At 45.3% G+C, this 12,688-nt stretch overlaps 1 protein-coding gene across 4 annotated transcripts in view; it reads right to left on the minus strand.

The window, feature by feature from the left end:
• Positions 1-1,566: 1,566 nt before the first annotated feature.
• The window catches only part of mtmr4 (myotubularin related protein 4), a 59,412-nt gene continuing 48,290 nt past the window's right edge, over positions 1,567-12,688 (minus strand). For 3 of the 4 annotated variants that reach the window (XM_084073349.1, XM_084073351.1, XM_084073350.1), the window contains exons 12-19: positions 8,828-9,023; positions 8,484-8,669; positions 7,823-7,993; positions 7,080-7,234; positions 5,215-6,853; positions 4,882-4,992; positions 4,586-4,674; positions 1,567-3,752 (exon numbers count right to left, since the gene is read on the minus strand). In XM_084073349.1, the coding sequence (XP_083929475.1) occupies positions 3,575-3,752; positions 4,586-4,674; positions 4,882-4,992; positions 5,215-6,853; positions 7,080-7,234; positions 7,823-7,993; positions 8,484-8,669; positions 8,828-9,023 (2,725 nt within the window). In that variant the 3' untranslated portion in view covers positions 1,567-3,574. The remainder of the gene's footprint in view (positions 3,753-4,585; positions 4,675-4,881; positions 4,993-5,214; positions 6,854-7,079; positions 7,235-7,822; positions 7,994-8,483; positions 8,670-8,827; positions 9,024-12,688) is intronic. The other variant, XM_084073352.1, reaches the window with a different exon arrangement.

A 12,688-nucleotide genomic window follows, 5' to 3' on the forward strand; every position in this document is an offset into this window, starting at 1 on the left:
TCTAATATTTCTACAATTGCTGTAGAATTGTATAACTGTAGAAATGCTGTAGAGATGTCCAGTTGAAGGAGTTGAAGGATAAAATTAATTCTGATAATGATGTACCATGCATGTTCACATCATGTATACTTCACATTACTTAAGAACATTTTTCAAATGTTTTATTTTTTTTAAACATTTTGGACAAAATAGCCAATTATACATCGAGGTGCCCACATGTCCCTAGTGCCCACCTATCCTGTATCCATAGTACACACTGTACTGAGTAGGGCAGGCCACTAAAGGATTAGGTGTCGAGAGGTATCTGGCAGCGGCTGTCCATGTGGTATAGTTGTCTCTTCAAAGAAGGGATTGTTGGTAGATTCACCCTCCTTCCCGAACCATCAACTTGCTGTCCACTTTGTCCAGTCTCTTGCATGCCCTAACACAGAGACAGACACAGACAGACAGACAGACAGACAGAGCATGCCTGCTTATTTTTCAACCTTGCAACTCACTGTAGCAAGACTAAATGCTTTGTAAAAGTTTAACAAAATCGCTTCTGTCCCATTTTCAAAACCTTTCAGGGTTTATTTTTACTCACCGGTTGAATCCATGGATTTTCTTGAATTATTGATAATTTGAGTGAAGGACACTTGAAAGAGCCCTCATACAAACATGAATCAAGTTGCATTGGACTTTGAGGACAAAAGACCAATTTGATTTGTAGCACAAGCATATTACTCACCAGCGGTGACTTGACAATATAATATATTGGCCCATTATGCAACAAAGGGGGGGCAATGGTTGCCCCCCCTTTTTACACTCTTTCTGTACACACTGACGTGACATCCTGCATCATAGCAGGGAAAGCTGTGTTTATTAATGTGAGGGAGGCACTCTAATCAGACCTGTCAGGACGTGCATTCTTGAGCCAAAAAAGGTGTTTGGTGATTAATCCCATCATCTCCTCTCTCCTACTATGGAATAGCAGTTTTATTGTATGTTTTGTCAACATATTCTAGTTACATAAACACATAGGAAGATCAAGAATTAAGATCAATATGAAATACACGTTTATCCCCGCCCCCTTTATTCTTTGACAGGTTAGTGTTGTGTAGTGCTCTTTCTTCTCTAACATTATTAATAGGGTGATAATGTCATATAATCAAGTGGTTCTCAAACTGGGATCCGGGGACCCCAAGGGGTCCTTGAGGGGGTTCCAGGGGGTCCCCAACTAAATGACTGATAGTTAGGAACCCAATGGACACTTACAGATCTGTAACTCCGAGTGTGCAAATGTACACTGAGGATTTTACAGCATAGATTGGGGTCTGAGAAATATTGTATCAAATGGAGGTCCGTGGCCTAATGCATATCAAACTGGGGGTCCTTGAAATTAAAACGTTTGAGAACCACTGGTGTAATCAAAGTATGCATTGTTCTCTTAATATGAAGTTGAGCAGACCTCTTCAGCAGCAATCCTCTCAGTCCAAGTTTAGATTGGTGAAATGACACCATCTAGTGGACATCTGGAAAGAAACCAATGATAATATTCCAAGGTACATAAACAAGTGCAGGAGCAAATCCATGATATAATCTTTATTTCAACCCATGGGATTTAACTTTTACAGTGCATTTCTTTACAAGTTATTCACTAAGTGACAGGTTTTAGCCACTAGTACAGGTCAGATAAGTATGTATATTACATTTCTGGGTTGCTCTTAAAAGATTCTGACTTCATGAACACCGTGTGAAAGACCCCAAATATTAGGTAATGGATAACCATATAGGTTAACTAATTCAGTGACATTAACTGATCATTCATTGGAAACATTAGCCTCTTTATCAAACAGAACAGTTCCTGTTGATGTTTAGTCATCCCCGTGTTATTAAGCAGCTAGTATATCTGTACCATTAAACATACAAAGAGATAGCCAATTAGAAACCTGCTGCCATTTATATGAAAACAAAAGGCTTAAAAAAAAAAAGACAAAAAGAAATAAATATGGCACTATTGTCTCAAGGAACAACCATTGACACAAACACAGATCTTTCGCAATAGAACAATTCTTAGGGACCATGGCCTAACTCCTCTAAGGAGGAAAATAAACATAATTATTCCAAGTTATTTTGTTCAGTCCTTTCCCAGGATTGGTTCCTGTTAGGTACCACCACTGCCAGTCACTTAGTTATCCAAGATTGTACATGGAGATAAAGTCATTAATTTCTCAAACATTCTCTCTGAAAAGCAATGATATAACTTACCATCATAGAACACACAGTACTTTAATCAATCCTTATTTCAAGTCAGAGGATGATGCACATACCTGGTAACGACATTCCTGGTTCTATAATGCCGTGCTTTTGTCATCTCTTCTCATCGGCGGCATACCTGACAAGCGGTCAACTTTTATCAGCCTCTGTCTCATACAGATGTCTCGAGAAATGTCTTATGCTGCAACAATGTTACACGAGGGTTGGGGGCGGGGGGAGACAAAGCATTGTTAAAGACAGAACCACGTTGACTGTGCATATGCATAACTTTGAAAACACATGGACAAGTAAGACAACCCACCGAATGCACATAAACAAAACACCACTCGTTCCAGTTACCCATCACAACATTACATTCAGGCTCCAAGAAAGAGATGCAACGGCAAAGTAAACAGCAGATTTATCCCTTTTGCTCAAGTTTGGTCTCAGATTCTTTCAAACACACAATAGCTTGTAGTGCACAAAATAAGAATACAAAATTAGACTTTTAAATACTGTAGCAGCAACTTGTTTCTTTTAAAGTTGAAAGCCTCCAGTCGACCAGTTAAAAGGCTTCAGATTCCCCAACATGTGGGAGGGTGGCAGATTGTCCTCTGGTGTGTGAATGTGTGTGTGAGAGAGACAGTGTCTATTTTAAGGGATGTCTGTGTGTGTGTGTGTGTGTGTGTGTGTGTGTGTGTGTGTGTGTGTGTGTGTGTGTGTGTGTGTGTGTGTGTGTGTGTGTGTGTGTGTGTGTGTGTGTGTGTGTGTTTGTGTGTGTGTTTCATAGGAAAGTTAAGTGATTCTTCTGGGGTGGGCAGGTTTGAGATGTAGTCCACTCTCTGTGGGGTTGGTGGGTGGGGGTGGTGTCTAGGACAGGGCACCAACTAGAGGACAAAAGCCCCAGGGATCAGGGGGGGGAGGCAGCAGGACGCTGCAGCACCCCAGGCTGAAAACGTCTTTGACCGTAAAGGTGGGGTTCATCGAGTGAAAAAGACCTCCCCCTGCTGCCACACCTTCACCTCAAGTCTCTCAGTCTACCTACATTCCCCCTTGCTCCTCTGTCCTCGGCCAACCAGTCTGTGTGTCCGTCTCAGTGCATCGTTCAGTCCTGAATCGGACCTCTCAAACAGTAACTGTAAGCTTCCTTCATCTTCACCTACAGCCAACAACACAGCAGCTTTCAGGAGTCGGGGGAGGAGAGGGGCGGTGAGGGAAGGGGTCGAGGGGATTTTGGTGTCGGGCGCTCAGCTCATCTGTCCGAAGCATCAGGACATCAGGCTTTCCGTCGGAGGACCTGGACTGAGCAAAGTGCTCACCGTGCTACAGGGCAGCTCTCTCAGCTGGAGGCCGTGGCGATTGCCTTCTTGAGCTGCTGGCTGCGGATCTCACGGGTGCGGCACTCCAGCAGCTGGTCATGGCAGGTGTTGCACACCAGCACCGCGTCATACAGCTGCTGGTCCGGGATGGGCAGCTTCAGGTGACAGCAGTCTTTACAGAACACGTTGCCACAGTTCCTGTATAGTAAATTAAGTGCAACTGTTTAAGTTCTGGTGTGGAAATGCTTTATTTAAGTTAGTGCTTTAGGCCAGAGGTGGGCGACCATGTCTTTTAGTTTGACAGATGATCAGATTGGGCTATTGAGTCGATGAAAAATAGCCATTCACACTGTACGACAAAAACAATCACACTGAAACATTGAATGTGAAACCTATACAAATCATAGGGGATTAGTGCAGTGCAAATGAACATGTATGGCCCTGGTTGGGGAGTGTCACCTGTTATGTACTGTACTAGAGTACTACTGCTTTTAAACCACTGCCAAAGAGAGATGAGATGAGAGTATAGTATTTAGTATGACTTCATTAAGAGACTGAGACACCAATACAGAAGATAGCAAAATGGGAAGATAATAATTGTGTTTATATATAGACGCTCGCCAAAGCCGGATGCAACACGCTAGATCACTGTGTTAACTCATTCACTGCCAGAATTATTCTGGCTGCGTTTGAACACTGCCATATTTTTCATTGAAAAAAAAAAGTACTCAGGAGCCGAGATACAGAATTTTTAAGTTTTAAGTTAACAAGTAAGTGGATGGGAGTCTATATCTTCGAAAAATCATATCTCCTTGATCTTTGGGTCAAAAAAAAAAAAAAAAATCTAAAAAAAAAAAAAAAAAAAAAATATATATTTTTAATTTTTTAAATTTTTTAAAAAGTCGTTTTAGTCGTTCTTGGCAGGCATGGCTTATGGACAGAAGTCGTTTTAGTCGTTCTAGGCAGTATATGAGTTAAGTGTGTTTATTATGTTTATTCGGATTTGAGTGTAAACCTTGTAGAGAACTCACCTGCAGTGATGACGTCTCTTGGCCATCCAGAACTCACAATCACAGTTGAAACAATGAGAGGCCATGTGGTCGGGCACCCACCTCGTCACCTGTAAACACGCACACGCACACGCACACACACACACACACACACACACACACACACACACACACACACACACACACACACATTAAACAGTGTGCGGTGCTAGGATTCCAGCCAGGAGGGTGAGCTGTGACGCTTTACTTGATATTGTCTGGCCACGCGAGGCTAACACTTTGCGAGAGCCGACATAGAAGCTCTGAAGGGTTCCTACCTCCATGTCCTTACGCTCCACCCTGTCCCAGCTACCCTCAGAGAAACGATCCTCACTGTGGGTGGACAGGGAGTCCTCCTCGTTGCTGTTGTCCGACTCCCTCAGACATGTCTGGAACACAGTGACCAGAGGAAGGTCAAGCAGGGAGATGGGATGAGAGAGAGATAAGATCGTCAAGGATTATCAAAAAGTTTTATGACTCACAGCAGCCAGTATGGGAGACAGTGAGAAGAGACATCTTATCTAGTATTTAGCTGCCATTAGACACTGAAACAAAGTGTCTAACGGCAGATAGAAACAAAGATAGAAAGACAGAGACAGAGCTACACTCACAATGTCATCCTCGTAGTCGATGTCTGGCTCGGAGGGCGGGGTTCCATACTGTCTCTGGTTCTCCAGCCTCATCTGTAGCTGCCGTACCTGCTGCCGCAGCACCTCCACCTCCTGCTTGTAGCCCGCCTCGATCTGCCGCAGCCGCTGCTGCACCGCGTCCATGGGCACTGGCAGCCCATCGTCATCCAGGTAGGCGGGAGCCTGCGGCGGAGGAGGAGAGATGGAGGAGGGCGAGGAGTAGGCGTAGTAGGACGCTGCTGGCAGCAGCAGCTGGTGGCCCGCAAACAAGGAGTAGCCACTGGAGGCGGTGGGCCCGCAGAGGGCATTGTAGCCTGCGCTCTTGACCGCAGACAGCCACCCGGAGTGCACAGTGGGGCTGCTGGGCCTGCGCTGGTCCTCCTTGCGGCAGCACTGTTGACCGCCATTGGGGATGGCCAGGGCTTGGGCACGGAGCAGCTTGCTGGCCAGACGGCGGCTTTGGCAGGTGGCGGGCTGCAGGGCGCGGCAGAGGCCGGAGTGGCTGGCGCTGTTGCAGGCGGATTGGACCAAGCCCTGGACGCTCTCCCAGTTAGAGCTCAGCAGGGACAAATCGGTGAGCTGGCTCTGGGAGATCAGATGGCGCGCTGCTGCTGCTGCTGCCTGAGTGCAGTCAACAGAGGGCACTGCCACTGCCACTGCCTGAGTGCAGTCAACAGAGGGCGCTGCCACTGCCACTGCCACTGCCTGAGTGCAGTCAACAGAGGGCGCTGCCACTGCCACTGCCACTGCCTGAGTGCAGTCAACAGAGGGCGCTGCCACTGCCACTGCAAGTCTTGCAGGCTCCCACTCTTTGCCCTTCACAGCATCTGGTTTCATATCTTCTCTCTCCTTCTGGGATGGAGTGCGGGGTTCAGGCTTTTCCACAATCTCTTTGTCCTGGGACTCTGTCAGGCTTTGACCTTTCCTCCTACCGATAGGCGGAGCCAGGTGGAGCTCACCCTCCTCTGTGAGCGTCTCTGTTGATTCCTCCATGGGGAGCAGCGGGGTCAGTTGCTTGAGAGCCAGCAGCTCTGCAGATGCGGGGAGACCGTTTTCCGGACCATTGACGTGGCCATTCAGGAGTTTACTTTGACTGGCTGCAGGTGGAGTGCTGTTGCAGGGGAGAGGTAAGCATGCTTCTGACTGATGTGTGGGCGAGGCAGCAGCCTCCACAGTGCTGGAGGGGCTCTCAGTCTCCTGCAGAATGGGAGGTGGTGGGAGTGTAGGGCTGGTGATCTGAGGCAAGGCCTGATGGAGGATAGGCATGGGGAAGGGGAGAGGGATGGCAAGGTCCTTATTCAGTGGGACAGGGGGAAGAGGCAGGGATGGTAAGGGTTGCGTGGTGAGGCATCTCTCCTCTCTCAATTCTGACTCCGGGCACGTGGCGGGGCTATGAATTACAGGTTCTACCTCAGAGTCTTCGCTGTCCGATCCAGTATCGGGGCTTAGACCCCCCTCAGGTTTGTCAGGAGGAGCTCCTCCCATGACAGCCACGGGCTCCAAGGCAGGATGACCCTCCTGGCAGTGCTTGTTGAGGTTGGGGTCACTGGAAGTACGGGTGAGGTGCACCCCGTTCTCACAAGCCGACAGCAGGTTGTCCATGGAGCGAGTCTTAGGAAGTCTGGATGTTAGAAAGACACAAGGCATTCATTATTGTCTTCTGTGAATGCAATGGTGTAATCTTGAATTTACTCCACTAGAGGGCAGTATGGAGTTTAGCAACTCCAATACAGACACAGTAATAATACCCATTGGATTAATGCAAATGTCTGCTTTGTCGCCAGCCTGGCAGTTAGAACGAGATGTCTAGACAGTCAGTAAATAAATCTGGTGGCACATAAACATACCTGTCTAGGGAACGGGAGGTGAGTTCGTCTCCTGCATTGCCGGGGGAGAGGTAGAGCTCCATGGCGTCGTCTATGGCTGTGCACGGAGAAGAGGTGGGCAGGTAGACAGCTGTCCATAGCTGTAATGCCCGCGTGTGGCACACTGGCTGCAGCACCTGGCAGATTAACAGGAGGAAGGACCATGCTTGTGTCAGCATAAAGCCTGATTTATAAGTAGTCACTCGCTCCCAGTGTCACGCACTGAAAATATCAGATCTACATTGCATTCGCATTAGTTGTTATTTCAGGTGCACGACACAGTTTATACCGTAAGTATACATCAGGCATAATCCTACTGTTATCAAATGGACATGGTGGCAATGACGCTTCAACACTGCATGTGCAAGACACAGAGAACCTTAGTCTTAACTTAACCTTTATTATTTGGGGCATTATTTCCTATTTTTTTCAGATAGGACGAGAGTGCAGAGAGAGCGGAGACATGCTAGAAATTATGCTCGGACCTTGCACAGGACCTTACAACTCACACAGAACTTGTGGTCAGTAGCTGTTGAGCTACCAGGTACACCTAACCTAAAACAAGCACAAGATCACCATTATGAGGTGATCATGTGCTTGTTTTGGGATTGAATTTGTTATAGTTGTGGTGTGAACTCTGCCATCCACTTGACTTAGAAAAAAATTGTAAACTATATTTTAATAGTTATAGTTATAGTGCTCTTAATGGTCAAAAAAAGGAATACCATGTCATGACTGGGGATGTAGAGAAAATTCTGGAAGTTCTTGTTCCCCATACGGAGCAGGGACCAGACGGAACAGGTACGCTTGTAGATGTTCCGCGCCTCCCTCTCCCGAGCGTTGTTACACAGGAATGTGCCATAAAGGCACGAGTATGTGTGCTGCACCAATTTCACCTGAATGAAGAAGATAGATATAATGCAGTCAGGCTTTTACAAAGGCATTCTGTCAATTAAATTAAATTATTGGCATGGGAAACGTTTACATTACCAAAGCAAGTGTCGACAAACAAACAAATGTCAACAAATAATAAACAAATGCATGGTTAAAGAACAGGCTGGTTGAACTCGGCATCTCCTGTTTCTCTGCAGGTAAGGGCTTTCTTATGTCTGGGTCACTTTTCTTTAAGTAATTATGAAATGTAAATGCTCTCTTTTTAATTGTGATTATTAGTGGCTATCGTCCTAATTATGCTCTGCATGCATTGTTTAGTGTTTTTGGTTGGATGTGGAGAATGTATTTGCAGTCCATCAGTCTGTTTCACTGCTTATGATGTATGGAAGCACACCCTTATTAGATACAGCTGAATTTTATACAAAGATGCACACAAAAACTATTTTAAGTTATGAGAGGTGCAAACAGAGGTTACGGGGGTTTTCCACCTACCAGGAAGGCCTCGTTGAACTCAAAGAGACAGGGGAACTGTTTGAGCAGCTGGTGGACACAGTCCAGCCACTGCAGGAAGACAGGACACTGCTCACTCACGTCGTCTGCGTTTTCCTGGTGGCCACAACGATCCCCAAACTTGTGGCCAAAGTCCAGCCACTCCGTCTCCACTAGCACCTGGAAACCCTGTGCATGGGACAGTTCATGTTAGAGAAAACTCATTACAATTCATGGGGTATGCATGAAAGCTAAACCCACATTCTCCCAATGAGTCAACAGCATCTGAGACAATGAGCAACATGAGACATGTGGGATGAAGACAGTATTTCTAGAACATTTCAGACCTCTAATGTCCTGTAGAAAGGGTCTAACAGGATCTTGGCCAGAGCCACAATCTGGGGGGTGCGGTCCCATCCGTCCGAACAGTGCACCAAGACCGGACGTCCATCCCTCTCCACCGCCGAGCAGACAAGAGTCGCTGCTTTTAGCATGACGGACAGGTGCTGCAGCCAACGCGTGGCCTCAAGTGCTGAAAGCCAGCTACATACAGAACAGAAGAGAAGAGGGAACAATATGTCTGAACAACACATCCACCAAAAAAACGCATTATGGACTATGAAACCATCAAAAACTGAAGCATGATCAGAGGGGGGTAGTAATGTGTTACATTTACTATGCTACATTTAGTTAAGTACGTTTTGGGATATATTGTACTTGTAAGAGTAGTTTTAATGCAATATACATTTTACTTCAGAATATTTAAAAAAAGATTTTCAGCTTAGGGGTCTAACAACTGAAATAGATTAGACTAAATATTAATAAAAACTTGATGGATGTCTTGGATGGTTGTTGATAGCATTAAAGTTACACATACAAAATAAAACTCATCACTGCATGTGCATGTCCAATCAAAATTAATCTTGAATCAAAATAAGTATTGTGAGGAAAATACAATGACACCTCTAATGTGTGACCCCTACTTCAAACAGTGACTGATTTATTCAAGAAGAAAAAGGGCAGTGCCAGTTTCTTCTTAATAAACAGAAGCCTCCAGAACCTGGCTCAGGAGGTAGAGCAGCCGCACGGGAATCAGAAGGTTTCCGGTTAGATCCTCGACGTGTCAAGTGTCCTTGAGCAAGACAGTGAAGCCCTAACTGCTCCTGATGAGCAGGTGTGTTGCATGGTTCCCTCTGCTGTCTGTGTGTGAATGGGTGAATGTAATGTAAAGCGCTTTGGATGAAAGAGCTATATAAATTCACCATTTACTATTTAACCCCCTCACCTGGAGGAACACAAATACACACATGCGCGTGCATGCTCATGCAGACTACGCACATTCCAAGAGTGTGGAGAGGACATTACTTTTCTTTTAAAAACCTTTTTAAAATTAGATATATCTTTTATAACATTAGAAATATAGTTAAATCTTTTTATTGTCTTTTACTGTGGTGTCTTTTAACTGTGCTGTATTTACCTCTTGTCTTGTCTGTATTGTCCAGTGCAAAACTATTTTCCCTTGTGGAAAATAAAGGACATCTAAACTAATTTAATCATTAGTCAATGGCTGAAAGTGACAAATATTGAGACCAATGCGAGTATGTAGAAATATTGGTAATTTGCCAATAACATTATTTTGGGAAATAAACAGCTTTTTTATTTATTTGAGTTATAGTTATACTGTACTATGTATTAAATGCAATCGTCCATAACCCTCAAGTTAAAGTCATTGTTTTATTTTATGGCCTTCCGGCCCTGGCATTTGGCCTTTGCTCCCTTAAAATATTGATAACACCAAAGGCCAAGTGGCCTTGAACCCTATGACGTGACGAAATCCCAGGCTTGATGTGTTTGTGAGAGCTTTGGAGAAATGGGCTTGGCCAATATGACCTATGTGTGTCATGATCCAAGGAATCCCGGATTGACATTTGTTTTGATTGTATGGCCTACGGTTCAAGAGTTATAGGTCAAAATATTTGAAGAAGTCTTTCTACTGGAATTGTGCATGGAAAGCCAGTAGTGTCCGATATTAGCTGCGCACAAACACACGCAGAGACACATGTGGACAGGGGCGAAAACATAGTTGTCGGCCTAGCAAAGACAACTAGCGCTGGTGAACGTATTTTGATTATTGAATAAAAAAGAAATCAGATGTTAAAAGTACTAGTAGTTTTTTCACTAAATACGTTTGTAGGGTATTCATACTAGCCGCCTTAAAAGAATTGTAATGGGAAATGACCAAAATGTGACCGCACAGCGGCCGTCTTTAAAAGGCGCTGGTCAGGGTGCTTTTTATTGCCGAGTGGAGTGCTATCAAAAGTTGAGAAAAGTTAAACTTTTTGAGGAATGCGCTGAAGATGTGGACTGCTTTTTATCAGCTATCCAATCACGAATGTACACAAATGCAGGGCTACTCGTCCAAATGGTCTCTCTCTAGGCTATGCCCCGCTGTTGGCCAGGGAGGCACCCACACATGACTACCACCAGTGTCCCTCCTCCTCTTCTGTCAAACAAAAACAGTATATTAATTACCTAATATAATTACATCATATTCACTATATTCATTGTGGAGTTGTATTTTATTAAATACAGTCCTACTACTATTTATTCATATATTGCAGATTCACTATTAACAATGGAGTTGTGGTTTAGTGTCAGCTCCACTGCTCCAGACTGAGCAAGCCAACAACCATGCCCAACAGGTGAGAGGAGAAACACAGTCAGTCAGTGTTTGTCTGACAGCTTGAGCTACATTTTAGGCGATAAATGCAGTTAATCAATCTTGATTAATTTCACATCCACACCTCCTAGTTTAAAACCTTATAAATTCTGTGCTTTCCATAAGGTATGTGTCTGTTGATTGTGTGACCACCCCTTTTTTGTTTTACTTTTCAGCTGAAAACCAGCGCCCTTTCTTCACAAAAGGCGGACTCGGACCCCACCAAAAAAAATGGCGCTAACGCTTGGCCACAGCTAACGTCTGGTCAAGGCCTTTTTTTTTTTTCCTTACAATTTTTATCCCACGATTTTGTAACCCCATTTTTTACACCCAGTACCAATTGTCTATGTAATCCTGGGCACTACCTTCCCTCTGCAAACCTAGGGAGGCCAGGGCCGAGCTCATACCTCCTTCAATGCATGAGAGCCAACTGACCTTCTTATCACCTGACAGGGGAGAGTTTCCCTGGTTGGACGTAGCGCGTGGAAGGAACACGTTATTCCAACCAGTTCCTTTCCCCTCCATCAGGCGCCCCGGCTGGCCAGGGGGAGGCAGTATAGTGACCAGGATTACTGCATGTTTTTTGTGAGGGTACCTACCCTAGGAGACACGGGGAGAACATGCAAACTCCACACACAGAGGCCCTTTCGCCAACCCCACCTAGGGGGGTATGGGCACTGATGACGCGGAGGAGAGAACACGCCCCCAGCGCCCACAACATCCCCTGCGGGAATCGAACCCAGGACCTTCTAGCTGTGAGGCGACAGCGCTACCGACTGCGCCACCGTGCCCCCATCAAGGTCAAGGCCTTTTAATGAGAATGCGGGCGGGGTGGGAAAATAAATCTGCGGCCAGTCATTCATTAACATGGGAGCGGGAAAAAACGGTGTCCGCGTGCTACTCTACCCACCTCTGGACATACATAACATAAAGGTCTAGAATGGGTAGTGATTATGAAACGATTCACCTGATATGATCCTGCAGCTAGCAGCTCAGAGCCCTTGGCCTGTATCTGGTCGTTATCTATAACCCTGCGTCAGTATACACCTCTTTCAAAATATTGAGAAAAACATGACAGCTCTGCAGCAGTATGCCATGCTTAAAGCCACACACACACACACACACCCACAATCACTCTCACTGACGCGAACGGCCTTATCCCATGTGTTTGAAGCGCAAGGGGGCGGGTGGGGAGAGAGTCTGTGCGCTGAAGTCAAGGCACAGACTACTGTGTTGTTGACGGACAACGGATGCACGCTTATGAGAAACAACAAAAATAAAACCTGGCAAAACAGTTGCGTGCATTAGCGCAAGATGAGGATAAAGGAAACATTCAGTCTAAATGTCCAGTTTGCTAATTCTCGCCTACTACTACTACTTTTGTATTTGAAACTTAAAGTTTCTCTAAATATTATAAACTTTCAGGACAGCCTAAGTACAAATATAATTTATGAAAAGGCTACTATAGGCTACAGTGAAGTCGGACTGA

Source organism: Gymnoscopelus microlampas (genome assembly GCF_963454915.1).
Source record: "Gymnoscopelus microlampas genome assembly, chromosome: 12".
Taxonomy (NCBI): domain Eukaryota; kingdom Metazoa; phylum Chordata; class Actinopteri; order Myctophiformes; family Myctophidae; genus Gymnoscopelus; species Gymnoscopelus microlampas.